The 17,995-nt window shown below is 37.6% G+C and overlaps 1 protein-coding gene across 2 annotated transcripts in view; it reads right to left on the reverse strand.

Moving 5' to 3' along the window:
* Window positions 1-17,995, reverse strand: part of Smc2 (structural maintenance of chromosomes 2) — a 52,230-nt gene that overhangs the window by 15,317 nt on the left and 18,918 nt on the right. For both annotated transcript variants that reach the window (XM_028855959.2, XM_028855958.2), the window contains exons 12-20: window positions 17,684-17,801; window positions 16,530-16,668; window positions 15,584-15,703; window positions 14,010-14,214; window positions 11,649-11,784; window positions 8,196-8,320; window positions 6,230-6,423; window positions 5,098-5,241; window positions 311-505 (exon numbers count right to left, since the gene is read on the reverse strand). In XM_028855959.2, the coding sequence (XP_028711792.1) occupies window positions 311-505; window positions 5,098-5,241; window positions 6,230-6,423; window positions 8,196-8,320; window positions 11,649-11,784; window positions 14,010-14,214; window positions 15,584-15,703; window positions 16,530-16,668; window positions 17,684-17,801 (1,376 nt within the window). The remainder of the gene's footprint in view (window positions 1-310; window positions 506-5,097; window positions 5,242-6,229; window positions 6,424-8,195; window positions 8,321-11,648; window positions 11,785-14,009; window positions 14,215-15,583; window positions 15,704-16,529; window positions 16,669-17,683; window positions 17,802-17,995) is intronic.

Raw genomic sequence — 17,995 nt, forward strand, 5'->3', positions numbered from 1 at the left:
TGTACATTATCATTACTAAGTTCTATCAATGAGTATGGATAAAAATACCAATCCTATTGGATATCATTATTATAGAAATACATCTCATAATGAGGAATAAATGTCTATAATTAAATTTAAAAACAAATCATTTGGGTTACTGAAAACTTGATTCTTAGTGAGAAACAGTTAACATAGTAATAAACTCAAATAGACTTTAGGCTATGGTTCTGCCATTTGTACCAAGTTTCCTATTGAACAGTTACTAGAATTTTTTTAAGAGCTCAGAAATAAAACCTCATCCAGGTTGTAAAACTGAACATAACCATACCTTGGCAGCAGCATCATCAGCTTCCCGCTTATGTTTGCTGATGCTGTGGTCTAACTCCTTAATTTTAAGCTGAGAATCATTGTTTTGCAAATTGTGCTTCGCCACTTCCGCACATTTTTCTTTAATTATATTGTCTTGGGCCGTTATTATTTCTTTTTGCTTTGTCAGCTCTTCTTGAGCTTTATTTACTGATTCCTAAAACAACAACAAAAATTAAAAAGCACAGGTAAGGTAAATAGGTAAATATTTTAACTCTGCTCCAAGTTTGTCTGACAGACTTCTAGAAAACATGTCAATGTGACTACGGGCAAATGGCTGTCTAAAGCTTCACAGTTTAAACCCATGTAAAATAAGTCATGAATCCAAACACAAGGTAAATCTCAGCTTACACCTAAACAAACCAGGCTTTTACTGTATGTAGTGTAGCTGGAATGAAATGCCTGGGAGGAGGGACTACTTAAAGCTGACCTGCTGTCTCTAGTTTAAAAAGTGCAGTCTGAGCAGCTAACAAGAAGACAAGTTGACAGATCCCTGAAGAACATAAATCTAGGAAGGACAAAGATAAGGGCTCAAGACAAGGGAGGTTGATTTATGACTTTCCCCTTCCGCAGATGTAAGGTGATGGAGATGACCAGTGACAACAGAATGTTACAGCTCTTGATTTCAACACAGCAGTCAAAACAGAAATGAAGAGAACCCTTCTGTTGAAAGACCTGTTGAAAAGGAATTTTTTTACCCTGAGTTTCACTACCACCTGGTCTCTAGGGTGGAGGCTACCTAACTTCCCAAGTACTAATTTCAGCATGTTTTCTTAGTCTGCTAAGATGTAGGACATTCTGTCTTCTCCAGCACCATGTCTGCCTGCACACCACATTGTCGCACCATGATGACAATGGACTAAACCTCTGAAAATGGAAGCTACCCAATTAAATGTTTTTCCCTTATAAGAAGTGCCGAGGTCATGGTGTCTCTTCACAGCAATAGAAACCCTAACTAAGAAAGACTCTAAGAAATGATCTCCTTAAATAATCACAAACCAATGACAATTTAGATGGGGGTGGGAGAGGTGGGGGGAAAGAATTTGGAAAACAACATAATTCTGAGCCAGTGTTATACGTCCGACTGTGCTCAGAGTGAGTGACCTAATCTTCTTACAGTACCTAGCTGTGTTTGTTAACTGTCTTCTGCAGGAGGAACGACATTCAAGACTTAACATAAAATCTAAAGATATTTTACATCTCAAAACCCTTCAAAGAAAAGAACGAAAGTGCGTAAAATTCTGATACATTAAAAGGGAAATACTATATAGTCCTCTTAGCCTTAGGTATGTCTGATAGAGCATGCTTATGAAGACTCTCATGCCAACATACAGGTGCATGGTAGGTGTGACTGTCAGTCTGTTCTGCACTGGTAGAAAACACACAGGAGCCCTGTCACTTCAGATTGAGCAGGAATAGAGTTTTAATCTTGTTTGTATCAAGCCAATTAGTCAACAGGAAGTTCATTTCTTTCCTTAGCTCCCAGGAAGCATGCTAATCTGCCCTATCAGCAAAAGGAAACAATTTTTAAGGTAAAGCCTGATTAAATAACCTTTAAAGACCAATTCATCTATCTTACAGTTTCCTATTAAAAGAAAAACATGATGTTGATAGGGCATAGTAGAAGACAGAGGAAGGAACTAAGATGAAAAAAATACATGTTCAAAATGAGGGATATCAGAACAACAAAAAGTGAAATTTACCTTGGAAGCTAGAAAGAAAAATTGAACAGAAACTGTAAAACATCCAATCAACACGAACCATAAAGCTGAGACAAATTATAAATTTTAGTCAGAAAAGGAGTAGTTAAAAATTGTTATTCTGGGGCTGGAGAGAGAGCTCAGAGGTTAAGAGCACTTCCAAAGGTCCTGAGTTCAATTCCCAGCAACCACATGGTGGCTCACAACCATCTGTAATGAGATCTGATGCCCTCTTCTGGCCTGCAGGGCATGCAGGCAGAATACTGTATACATAATAAATAAATAAATCTTTTAAAAAAAATTGTTATTCTGCCACCAATACAGTATGTAATGTGTTCATAAAATGTGTATGTAATTAACACGAAACTCATGCCACTAATAAGAATACATCTCAGCGATTAACTCAAACACTTGAAAAATTAAGGTTGCATTACAGAAGTAGGAGCAAAAATACAAGAGAATTTAGGATAAATTAAAAATAGGTATGAGAAGGGAATATTCATAAGACTCTGAATCTTAACTTTCACAGTCCTTCTTCTGAGAACTGGTTATGTCTTCCTTGCCAGTTGCAACAATATTGCTGCATTACAATGCTGCATCACTATAAAGATGTGTAGACAGAAGGGGCTGTGCTTGCTGGCCGGTGTGCTTGTCTCAAAGGTAGACTTACTACATATAGGGGACAGTACCATGCATGGCTGGCTCTACCTGGCATCTGAGCACAGGGTTTTATTTAGTTCCAGGTGAATACCATCCAATGACCAGTGTTCACAGAAATTTATTTCCCAGCAGGCACCATACATATGCAGTCTTTTTGTGGATAGCTTTTTCTGGCAAACTTAAATCTTTACAAAGTCAGTCACACCTCTGCAGTGAGACCTACCTAGTGTTCAGCCCTGTGGGAGGAGCAGGGCTCCAAGGCAGATTTGCTGCTATTTCTGAGGGTCATCACCTCAGTCCTGGGGGTAACACCTATTTCTCTCTGTTGTTCTTATATGCTTTAGATTTCGCTCAACCCCTTTGATCAACCCTTTCGCACAAACAGTTAATTTTTTTTCTTTAAACTTGGTTCATTTTCCTGTATGGATTCGTTTCAGTAGACTCAGTCTTGTAGGGAAAAGGGGCTGGTTAAAGAAACTCACCCTGACCCTGGAGCCCAGAACTAGGGAAGGATGGCTCAGATAAGGCCAATGAAAGAAACAGTTTGGCTCAAATCAGAGGCATCTCTGCCCCTGGCCACCTGACTTGTGAAACCAACCAATCACAGAGCAGGACAGTAGAATCCTGGCCCTGGAGCCCAGGACCAGGGAAAGAAATACAGCCTGGGTTTGGGACCTGAGCCAGAGAAATGAACACTTTATCCCCAAACCCAGAACGAAGGATACATGCCCTGACTCTGAAACTAGTGCCAAAATAACACTCTTGGTCCCTAGAATCAGAGTCAGTGAAAGAAATGTGCCCTGGCCTTAGAGGTAGTGTCAAAAAGCTAAAAAAGGCCAGTGAAAAAAACACAGTTTGGCCCTGAAATCAGGGCCATCTCTGTCTCTAGCCCACAAAACTGACCAATCCCTGAGAAGAAAAACTAACCAATCATGGATTGACTCCCCCCACAGGCCATCTTATATAAACTGCCCTGCCTGGTCAGTTGTGAGCTGTTCTCTCCACCCTGGTATAGGCAGCTACTCTCCTGGACTCCTTCCCAAATAAATCTCTTTCTCAAAAGAGTTTTGGGTGTGAAGACTTTCATTCACTACTGAACAGAAGAAGCTTGCTGAGACATCCCTCAGTGGACAGAGCAAGGAGGAACTAAATAGAAGATCCTTGCTGAGATGTCCCTCAGTGGACAGTTACTGAAAAGTAACACTTTTCTCCTGAGCCTGAGATTTGCTACATTTTTGCAATTTCTTAGGCAGGAGAAGAAGAGCTCTGCTAGGAAGGCCCCTTAAGTGGGGGCTGAGCAAAGCTCAGCTGTAGTGGCTTTCCAGGAGAGGAGCAAGACTGCTATATCTGTGGGGAGATCTCCCCCATCACATCAGGTATAGCCCTGACTTTCCTGAAGCAGTTCCAGGCCTGAATTTCCTGAGAAAAGTCAGAAAAACTTCCCCTGTAGGGTTGGGCTGTCTCTTTGCAGCTCCAGCCACCAGAGCTGTCCTAAGCAGCTCAAGGTGTTGCCTGACTCCCAGGTAGCCAGGACCCCTCCCCAGAGTTGCAAAATTCATGTTTTGGTGCCGAAATCTAGGACCAAACCCACAGAGTTGCAACAATTTTACTTACAAGGCTGAACCCCTGATGTTATTTCATAATTTTCTGGAATCCCCATTTCACCTCATGCTCTGATCATAAGTAAAAAGACCTAAAGTACTTGTCAGTTATCTTAGTTCAACATTTCCTAAGTAGATGAGTGTTAAGTTTCAGGCTAGGAACTAATTAGGCCCTGTCCAGCCACAGCAGCCCCCTTCTCAAAGCTGCTATGCAACAAATGGCACCCCCCCCCCCCCACATACACACAAGAGCCTATCAATAACAGACACTCCAAGTGACCAATTCCAGGAAAATAGCATAATTCTCACTTTCTTAAGAAATTTATAGGCTCAGGTTATAAGATTCTAAGAGACAGAGAATGACCTTGACCCATCTTTCACTTTGATAATGAGTATACCTTAACTAGGTATGCTCCTTCTCTCTCTATTCCCCACATCCTGCAAGTCCATTAACAAGATGCCTTCCTTTCTTCCTCACACTGTAAGCCCCACTTCCCCAGACACCCAAGTCTAGCCAGCCTGACTGAAAGCTATTCCTGTGAATTACTCAGCATCTACTTAGCAAGGGAATTCTCCCTTTCTCTGACATCTGGGACCCAGCTCTCCTGGGAGCCTTCTACCTCTACCCTTGGTGGCCTGGCCTCTAAGATCCTCCAGCATGCAGTCTCTATGGTGTTAATAAATCTCTAACCCCAAAGGCAATCTGCTTCAGTGTGCTCCTTGAACCTAAACCCAAAACCTTTCTCTGAGTGGTTTTTAATTTCTCTAATTTGATAAATAATCCTTACCTTATTTTTAGCTACCTCAGCTGCCATCATTTCAATCTGACCTTCGTAGGCTTTGATGGCTTCATTCACAGCGTCAAGCTGCTGTTTATTAGATGCATGCTCTCTTTTGAGCTCTTCTAGCTCCAGAGTAATTGCTTCAACTTCCTACAGAAACATGGCAGTGAAGGTTAACTGCTAGCCAAGAATTTAGCTTCAGAGATAAACATTAACAGTATTCCCATTTAAGTAAGACTAACCATTTAGTATTAAAATATCAACAAACCAAGTTGTTTCCTCAGAAGAAAAAGAAAACAGAAGCTTATTTCCCCTTAAAAATGTATAAGTTTTATGAGGTTAGGAAACTGCATAAATTATTTCCTTTACCATTAGTTATACTAAAGCAAAGTAATAAAATTCTACATAACCTATGCACTAGTGAGCTTTATTGACAAAAGTATTTCAGCATGCAAAAACTTAGGCTTCTTGCCTGGCGGTGGTGGCGCACGCCTTTAATCCCAGCACTCAGGAGGCAGAGCCAGGCGGATCTCTGAGTTCAAGGCCAGCCTGGACTACCAAGTGAGTTCCAGGAAAGGCGCAAAGCTACACAGAGAAACCCTGTCTCGAAAAAAAAAAAAAAAAAACACAACTTAGGTTTCTTGATTTTGTTTTCCAATATACTTTTAGTTCACTAAAAAATTCTTGTGAAACTATTTAATGAAAGAATTTTAAGCTGGATAAAGAGGCAAAATTTAGAGTGTAGGGTATAGTCTTTGGAGATGTAAAAAAGTTCGTGGCACTATTCAAAAAGCTCTGGCACTCTACAAAAGATATTAAAGGTAAGTCTACAATCCTAAGACACTTTGTAAATATAGCATGTTTTTTCTTCAGTTTCTGACAGTGCACATCCACAAAAGTAGTGATAAACAGGAACATAACCTGGTAAGACACATGCCACATCACGATTTGCTCCTGATTTGTGAGACTCTCAATTGCAGGGTTTACAGTGTTTGGCTTGTAAGATGCATAATTTACAATTTAACAAGGTGCTTATTTGGAATCAGCACTAATGAGTAAGGCCAGCCAATGACATTTCCTCACCTTCCGTTCTATGCCGATTTAAAAAGACTGCCACCATTTGAAGGGAGGTTCTTACCTGTTGTTTTTCTTTCATTTTCCTGTTAGATGCATCTGCCTTTGTTTTGGCACAATCCAGTTTTTTCTGAGCATCCTTCAGTTCTTTCTCTCTTTCAGCTTCTGCATTTTTCATCTTATTCTCCAATGCTTCATACTTTTCTTCAGCTTTCTTTTGGATTTCTTTGGTGTTTTTTAATGTCTCCTCACTTTCCTCTGAATCACAAGGTAGTTAAACATGGCTAATTTAATAACACAGATAAAAGCTTATAAATCAAATTAATATAAGCATTGTGGCTGTTTTGGAAATGCAATAATGAAATATGAATCCCACTAAAAGCTGTATTTGAGATCTGTGAAATTATTTCTACTGAAAGATCACAGTTTTATTTGTATGTGAGAGAGTGCTTTTGTTTTTAAAATGCGCACGCCTTTAATCCCAGCACTCGGGAGGCAGAGCCAGGCGGATCTTTGTGAGTTCGAGGCCAGCCTGGGCTACCAAGTGAGCTCCAGGAAAGGCGCAAAGCTACACAGAGAAACCCTGTCTCGAAAAACCAAAAAAAAAAAAAAAAATGCTAAGTATGAAACTCAACCTTGCATATATAAAGCACATGGTACACTACTGAATTATGCCTCCTATCTTACAGCTCAAATCAACACTGGTGCCATACTATTTTCCACGATTTTATAGTTAGCATGAGCTTCCATTGATTCTATCTACTTATAGCCACCAAGCAGCCTTCTACGATGAGAGAGAAGGACGATGAGAACATGTTTAGATTGAAGCTGAGGTATTAACATAAGCAAACAAGGAAAAATGGATAGTCTCCTATCATGTGTGACATCAGTCAGAGCTAGGACCCGTTATGCAAATGTAATTCCAGAAGCTAACACTGGACAATTTTCCATTACTTTTTAGTACAGAATAAAATATTAGTAGAAAAATACACACACAGATTTTTGTCACAATGAATGACAAAAACAAAACAAACTGCTATATACAATCAAATTATAATGAATATAATGAAGAGGGAAAATAAATATAGAACAGTTAAGGAATTTGCATAGGAAAGCATCGAAACATGTTCATGAATGAAGCTGTGTGAGATTTCTGAGACCTTTGAGAAAGCTCCAAGTAAACAAGGTAAGAGTTTAGTAATCCCTGTTCCTCCATAACATGGGTTCTTCTTGGAATGTGCTTTTGTGCCCCTTCCAGGTGTAATAATAGGAGTGAGTTTTACTTTAGATTACCCATCATCTTACCCATTACTATTCAGAATGATGTTTCCAAGCATGGATTGTCCTCCTGACTGTATACAGTGTGAACTAATGTGACCTTGCCCTCCTGACTGTATATAGCCCAAACTTGTGACTTTTGCTCACTTGACCTTGCTTAAGCCTCAAGAATACTCTCAGACTATAAACTGTCTGATGCTCTGAATAAAGTTAGCTATTGTATGAGAGTTTAGCTTGCCTCATTTTTAGGATCACTCTCCTAGGCAACAGGTAAGTAGCTATAAATTGCATTGTACTGAACATTAAAAACTTTTGTATGTAAACAATGAGAGAAAACAAGTTACTTACAGGAAAAATGGGCAAATGAAAAGCTTACAGGAATAGAAATATAAAGCTCCAATAAACATACAAAAAGTATACCAAACCTTATATATGATGAGCAAAATGCAAATTAAATCCTAGCTTGAATGCCATGCCACCTCTTCACAACTGTAAGATTAGAGAATCCTAAAATGTCTGGAAAAGAACTTAAAGAAATGAAGATTTTCCTATATTGATGTGAATATTGGTAAAAAGGAGACAAATTTTGGTGTTGCATAATAAAGACAAGGATGATCACACCCTAAGTTCTAAAAGTCCCACACTTGAACTTGTCCTGCAGAAAAACACCCACATGTGCTCGAACTCTTTAAATCTTCGGAGTATCAGGGAGAGGAGAGCAGCACAGAGATTAGGCACAGTGGGCATCTCACCAATGGTTTTTTTAAGGGCATCTAGTTCTTCTTGTTGTTTATGATAAGAGCTTTGCTGAAGTTTGGTTTGCAACAAATCTCCCTCCTCTGTCTTCATCTCCCATTGCTGTTTCAGTTGCCGATACCTTAAAAAGACAAGTTTATAAATCTTCTTGGCATTTGAGACATGCATTCAAACTTGAGGCTCTTACCTGAAATAAACTCATACGTAATACAAATAAAATGAACTCATGTAAAATAAATAGAACGACGTGCCAATGGTTAGCATGGAAAGCTATCACTGAAGGTAAACTGTAAATGATCAAATAACTACTCTCAAAATACCCTTAATTTCAGAAAACATTAAAAGTAATCTTTGAATAAATTAAGTTTATTTAAATGTATAAATATACCTATAAATACCTATACTCAATCACTAATTACTATAAAAATAAAATTAATGACAATTACATAAAACATCCCCCAAATCTGGCACCTACTTATTAGTTCCCATTTTCAAATGTCAGCAATAATAATACTACCCACTCTTCATAGGGAAACTGACAGCTTAAGTAGTCGTGTATTCACCTTAAGCATCTGTAATATGCATTTTATCAATGCTATACTTCTACCCATGTTCTGGCTCCTTATCTCTTTGCAAAGTATTTAGCTAGCTCAGTTGCAATGAAATTTCAAGTTCATATAAATTCACAACATACCCTAGTCACTAGAAATTCATGAGCTTTGAGGAGAAAAGGATTAACCTAAATATAAACACTCTTGAATATTCTTACTTGAAACTGCTTGACAGTAAATAAAAGAGCACTTTCTACTCCAAGTCATTAAAAAAATGTTAACACAGAAATTTTGAAGAAAACCATACCAATGTTGATACAATATACAAGAATGGCTTTTGCTGATCGTTACATTTCTAAATTTTCAAAATCAGTTTGTTTTACCTCAGTGCTATTGTTAGTCACTAACCAAGTCTGAAGAATAAATAATCTCCTGCACCTGAAAGAAATGAGGACTGCGAAGTCCAAAGCACTACAAACTCAGCAGCACCTCGATAGAGCTTCCACAGAACAGAAAAACTTTGTTGTGCCTTTTTACAGAAAAACAATTCAGTTGTTCTACAACCAAATAAGGTAAATGAAGATGTGGAGGAAAAATGGGTATTTTTGTACTAGAATGACCACTCTAATGGAATATGGAGATCTCTTCAATATATACAGAGGATCTCAAGTCTTGGGCAATTTTAAACTTCAAAAATTAAATGCTACTGACTTACACAAATTTAGATTACTTTCATTCAGTATCGTAAATTCTGGACAGTGTTTTTATCAATCCCTGTTTATCATTTTCAAAGGGAATGGGAAAATTACAATTACATTTTAAACAATGCTTATAACTTTGCAGCACTCAGTGCTGAAGCTTTATGGCAAGCACAGACTTCGAGGTGACTATAGGGCCATTTACACACTATTAAGGTGTTTGCTTTGCTCAGTAGTTGTATTTAGTAAAGCTGTTCATGGTCATCCTACTAAAATTTCAATACCTCCTATTTCCTGGACAGTTCTTACTTCCTTTCCAGATTTACCTTTTGCTATACAGAACTATGAACTATTTAACATACTTTTACCAGTTTATGTCTTTTTCTGAGATATAAAAACCAGAAAGGCAGAAATAGTTTAGTCACTTTCATATGAACAGTATCTGGCCCACACAAAGCACTCAATCAATATGTATTTGAGTATATAATGCCAAGAGAAACAGAGGTGAAATCTATTATTGCAATTTTGGAAAAAAATCTGATAACTGAATTATAAACAAGTGAAATTCAAAAGTAGACATGCATGCCAGGCATGATGGCACAACTTTAACTCCAGCACCTGAGAGGCAGAGTCAAGTGGATCTCTGAGTTCTGGTCAGCTAGTTACATCATATGGTGTTATTTTATTTGTGCTGAAATGTGATTTTTATTTGTATGTTAATAAATAAATTTGCCTGGGGATCAGAGCTAAAAGCAAGCCATTTAGCAGAAATCCAGTGTTGGTGGCACACGCCCTTAATCCGATCATTTGGCAGGCAGTCTCTGTGTGTTCAAGGACACAGTCAAGCTGGTGACCCGAACCTTTAATCTCAGTTAAGAACCATAGAGACCTGGAGGTCTGTATAGACAGGCATTGACGAGGAAGTCATATGGTTGTGTTCAGAACCAATGAAAAGGCAGAACAGAAAGGCAATAAAAAGAAAGGACACAGGAAGAAAGTCTCTTTTCTCAGGGGAAGCACAAGAGCTAATGGTAAGATAAGGTGGTCTTGCTCTGATCTCTGGGCTTTTAACTATTTGGCTCTGTGTTTCTTATTTAATAAGACCATTTAGAATTTCATCTACAACATTATGAGACCCTGTCTCAAAAAACAAACAAATCCAAAGTATACACAACTATCCTACACCTACATAAAAGAAACACTCTAAGAGAACATTCCTGGGCACATACTCAGAATCTACCATAGATATTTGCACATCCATGTTTTATTGCTGCTTTATTCACAACAGCAAGAAAATAGAAACAACCTTGATGTCCACCCATGTGATGTATATATACAATAGAATTTTATTTAGCCATAAAAATGAAATTATAAAATTTATAAGCAAATTGATGGACCTGGAAATATTAAGTGAGGTGACTCCAGGATTACAGAGATAAATACTCCAGTGTCTCATATGTAGATTCTAGCTTCTAAATTCTCTGTATGTGTATTTGTGTGAGGAGTCGGGGTGTGTGTCATGAGACTATGAAGAGTTCCATGAGGATGGAAAACAAGGTTTTAAGGAAAGTGTGCTGAAGAATAACAGACTACGGGTGACATGAATGTGGAAGGGGAATACTCGGGACAGAAGAGTACACATAAGGAGTGGGTCACAGATGGGGGTGAGAACTTTGTGGGAAGAAAGATGGGCAGAACCACCAAAACAAAGTATGAATGAAAGTGCCATAAAAAAGACCTGCTACATAGTATGCTAGTAAGAAATAGAATAATTTTACTCTTACTCTCTGACATGAACTGGTCTACCTCCTCCTCAGGCAACACAATGATCTCAGTATCCAAGGACAGACAGAGTACTGCTCACTTAGTGCTGACACCTGATTAAGGCTGCTACACTGAGGAAATTCAAATCAAGATCTCAAGTATCCTCTGGAGTCATCCAGAGTATCAAAGCATTCCCCACCAAGCCCGGGGGACACCAATGCCACGGAGTTGTTCAAGAAAAGAGGTGTCTTTTTTTTCCTATTTGCTTAATCAGACTCTGTTAACTTCTTTTAACAAAGACATTCTTTTAAATCAGAAAAAAGTAGATAAAAAATTAGACACAAAATTTACTCTAAAATTAAAAATAAAGTCAGTCAACTTCTAACAGTTTTCTATCCCACAGAACATGTGTAGTTTGGTCCAGCAGAAGTCTTACTTTTCAGCAACATTTTTAAGACCCGCTAATTCTTCTTCTAGAGCATGTAGTTCATTCTCCTTGATCCTCAGCTCATCTTGAACATCTTTGAGTTCTTGAAACTTGGTTAAAATAGAAGCTGCCTGGGATCTAGCACCTGGATAGAAGCAAATTAACAGAGGCTTTGGATATTATGTTAACACACATTTATTAAACATTCTTTTCTAAGGGAATTATACTAGAAATGATGCAAAATCAAATCTTCCGGTTAACTAAAGACGAAAAGGAATTTATTCCATTAACCAAGGCTTAACAAAGAAGAAACTGACCAAAAAAACAAACAAACAAACAAAAAACAAACCAAAACCCAAAAATGTATATTATTACATACTATTTTCTTTGAAGTATTATATAAAGTAGTAAGATCTGCTACAATATATATTTAAATCATCTATACCTACTATTAATTTTTTATTTAAAATATAACTTCAAATACTGAAAGATCTATTACTAACTAAAAGAGTTTTAAGTACAAAGTGCTATCAGTTTCTATCAAGAAGGCAATACCAAGTTTGCACATCTACGTGGGCTATATAAATACAACTATCTCTTCATTAGCACACTTAGAGAAAGTGTCTTGTTTCAATTATTAGTAATCTGTTTCAGTGAATGCTTTTTTATTCAAACTGTAAGAAGCTACAAACACTCATATTGTATATGTCATAGTTTACTGATTCAAAAAAACCACTGCCCAACCTATTGGGTCTATCTTGCTAAGGCAAATTTTCCACTCCAGACATTGAACTTAGTCATGTAATTTGTTCTGACCAATGAAAGGAAAACAAACTCCCCTGAACATCAGTATATAATTCACCATTTGCCCTAAGGAAAGCATACTGAAAAGAGGATTTCTTCCAACTGAATTACAGTATGAGAACAGGGACCAGAGGCAACTGACGTGTAGTAATTGTAATATAACTGAAATAAACTAGCTCAAGCTAGTAGAGCTATTATATACTACCTCATAACTTGTCATAGGCTCTGAAGATGCAGCGAAACCATCAGAATCAACTGCCTTCACATACCTGTACTTATCCAGCAGTGACAGCCTGAGATACTACGCTAACAAGGAAGCTCTGTAGGTTTGATGAAAGGATGCTAAGGTTAATTAACAATGCCATTAGAGCTAATAAACTACAGTATCATTTATATGACACTTCTTAAACAGAAACTCCAAGTACATCTGAATCAATTAAATCTCAAGAATTTCTTCTGCTTGAGATATTTAAAAATATTTAGTTTATCTTCCATGCAGGCAGTACTCATGAGATAATGTACTGAGGAGTGTGACACTTGATTACTTAATTAATTCACCTGGCCTACAAAGACATAAGTCTTTGGCTGGAGAAATGGCTCTGTGGTTAACAGTGTTTCCTGCTCTTTCAGAGGACTAGAGTTCAGTTCCTAGCACCCAAGTCGGGCAGCTCACAACTAACTACATGCTCCTGGGGATCTTGTGCCTGCTTCTGGCCTGACACACAAACACAAACACTCACATTATCAGACATATAAGTAACAACAAATCTTACAAAATAATATTTAAAAAGATATTAAAATGGGTTAAGAACACAAGGTGCAACCCGACTGCTAGGATTCCAAATCCAAACTTTGCAAATTACTAAGTTACTTAACTAGTGCTTTTTAAATTTCTACAACTGCACATTAGTGATGATAATATATTCCTATCTTAAAGTTGTTATAAGGATTAATTTTGTATTTAAGGCCCATAGGATAGGCTTTACAGAATGTACTATACATGTATAATCCAATTACTATTTGTGATTATTGAGCCCCTGAAAAGCTGCTAGTACAAGTAAGAAAATTACTCTCATTTTATCAAATGTGAAGAGTCACATGTGGCTAATGGCCATTGTACTAGACAACATTGTCTTCAATATTCCTGACACAGAATAAATATTATTTATTGTTGTTATATTATTGGGACACAGCATTAGAACATAATCATTGTGTGAGTTAGTAAATTTGCTAAGAAAATAGGTAGTTAGACTAAGAAATTACAAATTTTTAAAAAAAGTCTTTTTTTTTTTTGGTGACTGCAACTGAGCAGAAAGTATGCACAAGCAAGACTATATACTAACATCACCACCTCAGTTACTGGAACAGCCTAAGCACAAACAGGGGCAAGCTGTAGAGGAAGAAGCTACTTACTGAATTGATTCATGATAGTGCCATAAGCCACTAGAGGGCTGGGCACTACTCTTTTTTTTTAAAAGAAACTGGGATATAGAGACAGAGAGGAACTGCTACAGAGGCACAAACTGTTTACTACAGAACTGTTACACAAGCATATACACAACATACCTCCACTCAATGTCCCATGAGGATCAAATACATCACCCCCAAGAGTTACAGTTCTAGTCATTATCCTTTTATCAAAGGCCACTTTTTTGGCATTATCCATATTGTTACAAACAAATGTTGTTCCAAAGACAAATTCCATTGCTTTCTGAAGTTCTGGTTTGTATTCAACCAAGGAAAGAGCTACATGAACGTTGTTAGGACCAACCTGCAAAAACAAAATGCGTACCACAGGACATACTATTTTCTTTGAAGTATTATTATATAAAGTAGTAAGATCTGCTACAATATATATTTAAATCATCTACACCTACTATTAATTTTTTATTTAAAATATAACTTCAAATACTGAAAGATCTATTACTAACTAAAAGAGTTTTAAGTACAAAGTGCTATCAGTTTCTATCAAGAAGGCAATACCAAGTTTGCACATCTACGTGGGCTATATAAATACAACTATCTCTTCATTAGCACACTTAGAGAAAGTGTCTTGTTTCAATTATTAGTAATCTGTTTCAGTGAATGCTTTTTTATTCAAACTGTATGAGAGCAGCCACTTTGAAATGACAGAAATAAACACTGAAAGAATAAAAAGGCAGGGCAAGCCCGTCTTTCACCCGACCCATGGCCTCTTCCTGAACTCTGTTTACAATGTCCAACTTTCCCATCTTTTTAGAAGAACCAAGCATTGTTATGGCAACAGCAAAGCACAGCAACAGCTGTTGTTCAGGTTTATCTTCTGAGGCAGTGGACACCATTAAACAGGCCTGGCTACAAACTCTAAGTAAGTACCTCTGCTGGTGTGGGAAATTCCTGCTCCCTAAACCAGGGCTGAACTGTAGGCAAATTAAGTGTGCGAACATCACTTACACAAACTAACCCAAACAAGCACTTTTAACCTCCAGGACATTTTGAAATTTTCTCAGTAATACTAAATACACTGGCTATCTGCTCAGTACCTTAACTACAAGTGTTATTTCTGGGTTTCACCTAACTTTTTCAACTCAAACACTCTGCTTACTAACAAGCTAATTTTATTGATAAATGTCATTAGCTTCATGTTTTTAATCAGCATTCAACACCCATGTACGGGGCTTGAGAAACAGCTTTTGAGAACACTAGCTGCTCTTCCAGAGCACAGTTCAGTTCTTAGCACCCACATCAGGAAGCTTGGAACCCCAGCCTCAGGGGATCCAACATCCTCTTCTGGCCTCCAAGAGCACCGGCATATAACATATAGTCATACACATACATAAATAATACAAATAATATTGTCCTGGAACTAGATCTGTAGACCAGGCTGGCCTTGAACTCAGAGATCCACCTGCCTCTGCCTGCCAAGTGCTGGGATTAAGGGCATATGCTACACTGCCCGGCAGAAAATCTTTTAAAAATAAAAATGCATGGGAAATTTAAAATGTATTTCCTTGTACATATCTATTTTCTTACTAGCAGATACACTATAATAGGGCTACCTCATCAGTTGATTGGAATTCAACATGAGTATGCCCCTTACAATTAGTGTTTCCTATTATTAAAAGAGATTAAACATTTAATTTAGACAAAATGAGACTTACAAGATTCTGAGCGACCCTCAGAGTTTCAGGAGCAATACATCTGGCTGAAATTTTATTGAGAGGGATTATTGTGTATCGACGCTTCAATTCCCCCTTTTCTAGCAGCTTCTTACCAGTAACCTAAAAACATGCATTTGAAATTTGAAGAAAAATTACTAATGGTAACTAAAAACAGCAAAATGGAAATGTATAAAAGTTTAGGAATACATTATCAAATATATCTATGGTGTGTTTATCTCAAAGAAGTAGACTTAAAGTATATAAAACAGATTATAATTCAGCCTTACTAAAGGAGATGTTGACCTTTGTGGACATTATGAATGAACTTGGGAGGTGTTTTTGCTAGGTGATGTAAGTCAGAAAAAAATATCACATAATACCACGTACACATCAGAATCCTAGAAGGAAAACCTGTTACAGAGTAGACCAGAAGGTGAGAAGTAGCATGGAGGAGGGCAAACGCATAGACGCAGGGAAAGGGATACATATTTGTAATTTGAAAGTTGAATGAATCTAGAGATAAAATGTATAGGATGCCTTCTTCTGGCCTCTGCAGGTACCCACACATATGTGGTGCTTGTGCAGACACATAACACACACAAATTAAAGCTAAAAAATAAAATGTAAGATGATGGGCTCTGGTTAGTTTACAAGAACAAGAATAGTGGGAACTAATAAATATAGATAAATCCAATGTGACAGCAGTAGGAAAATTGGCATTCAGATTCCTTTACAAATTTAAATATAAATTTGCAAGGCAAAACAGAAAATAAAAAATAAATTGGAATTAACGTTATCAAAAAATCATTAACTGATTAATTCCATGATATGATTAAGCGGCTTGGAGTTAAAAAAAAATTTAAAAAGCACCAAATTTCTCTAGTAGTATATGAATTTTCAGGCTAAATATTAATTTTTAAATTTACTTTAATTCAAATTAATTTACCTCTGTGTCTACTACAACATTGTAAAGTCGTTCCCCAGCTACCAATTCCAAAGCTGTGGCGGCAGAATTATCTTTCACACTTATCAGAGAAGCTACAAGTCCTTTCACACAATTCCTATTCCAGTTCTTCTCTGGATCCCTAAAAATAGAGAAATTACCAAAAATTAATTTCAGGTAAATATCGTAGTACCTTAGTTAAGACCTCTAAACAAACAAATTAGTAGTTTTACGAAAACCAAAATTTAAAAATGTCAGCTACTGTTTGAAAAGTAAAATATTTCATTTAAGTCAAAACACATTTATTATTTAAGTTATAATTATGTGCATGCATGTGTCTATGTGGGGGTAAATGCATGTGAGTGCAATTCCTCATGGAGGCCAGAAGAGGGTACTATGTGCCCAAGAGTTGAAGATAAGCCTCCCTCACCCATGTGGGTGATGAAAACAGAACCTGGGCCCTCTGAAAAAGCCATGTGTTCCCTTAACTACTAAGCCATCTTTCCAGTCCCTTTCAGCCAATTTTTTTTTTCTTTTCTTGGTTTTCTGAGACAGGGTTTCTCTGTGTAGCTTTGCGCCTTTCCTGGAACTCACTTGGTAGCCCAGGCTGGCCTCGAACTCACAGAGATCCACCTGGCTCTGCCTCCTGAGCGCTGGGATTAAAGGCGTGCGCCACCACTGCCCGGCCTCCAATTTTCAATGTAATGAAAACAACATTGGTGTTCTAATCTCTCTACTGCAATTATGATTAGCACTGCCATAACAAGGCTGGAGCTCGAGCTCAGGAGTTGGCTCCCTCCCATGCCTGACACCCAGGATTCAATGTTCAGTACTGCATTGGAAAAAGATGAAAACTAAACAAAGATCCAAACTGGAAGATGCAACAGTGATGCAAGACACCTCTGAAGGCAGTCTGAGCAGAGGGAGACTAAATAACCCCATCTGCCTTAAGATGAATGATACCAGTCGCTATTATTTTCACAAGAATCCCCCACATCCAACATTTGATGTACAGCAATTAATATTTAAGGAAAAAATACGAAATAAAGAAATGTAACTTAAAAATTGTGTGAAAAATTTCCAGCTTGCCTTCCAGTGTAAGTAAAACTGTGTGTGGGTTATTTACTGTTTGAAAATGTATGGTTTAAATCTCTTACTTGTATGCAAACCGAAGGTTGGGAAATCTGGCCAAGAGAGCTTCGTAAGTTCCTTTCAGATTACTGATGTCTCGAGAGAGCTGCCTGTGCTTTTCCAGAAGCCTTTCCTCTTTGTTTTCTGAGGGGTAATCACAAGGAGCTTGAAAGCAAGTCTTAAAAACATTTCCACTTAAGGCAAGTAGGGCTTTAGCCTCTCCTTCTGAAGTACTCAGGAGCAAAAATGTAAATCTCTAGCTAATACTAAGAAAAGGCAGGTGTCCTACTAAATTCCTATCAAGCATCAAATGGACATGTTTCCAACTTCAAAATCAT

Source organism: Peromyscus leucopus, chromosome 2 (assembly GCF_004664715.2).
Source record: "Peromyscus leucopus breed LL Stock chromosome 2, UCI_PerLeu_2.1, whole genome shotgun sequence".
NCBI lineage: Eukaryota > Metazoa > Chordata > Mammalia > Rodentia > Cricetidae > Peromyscus > Peromyscus leucopus.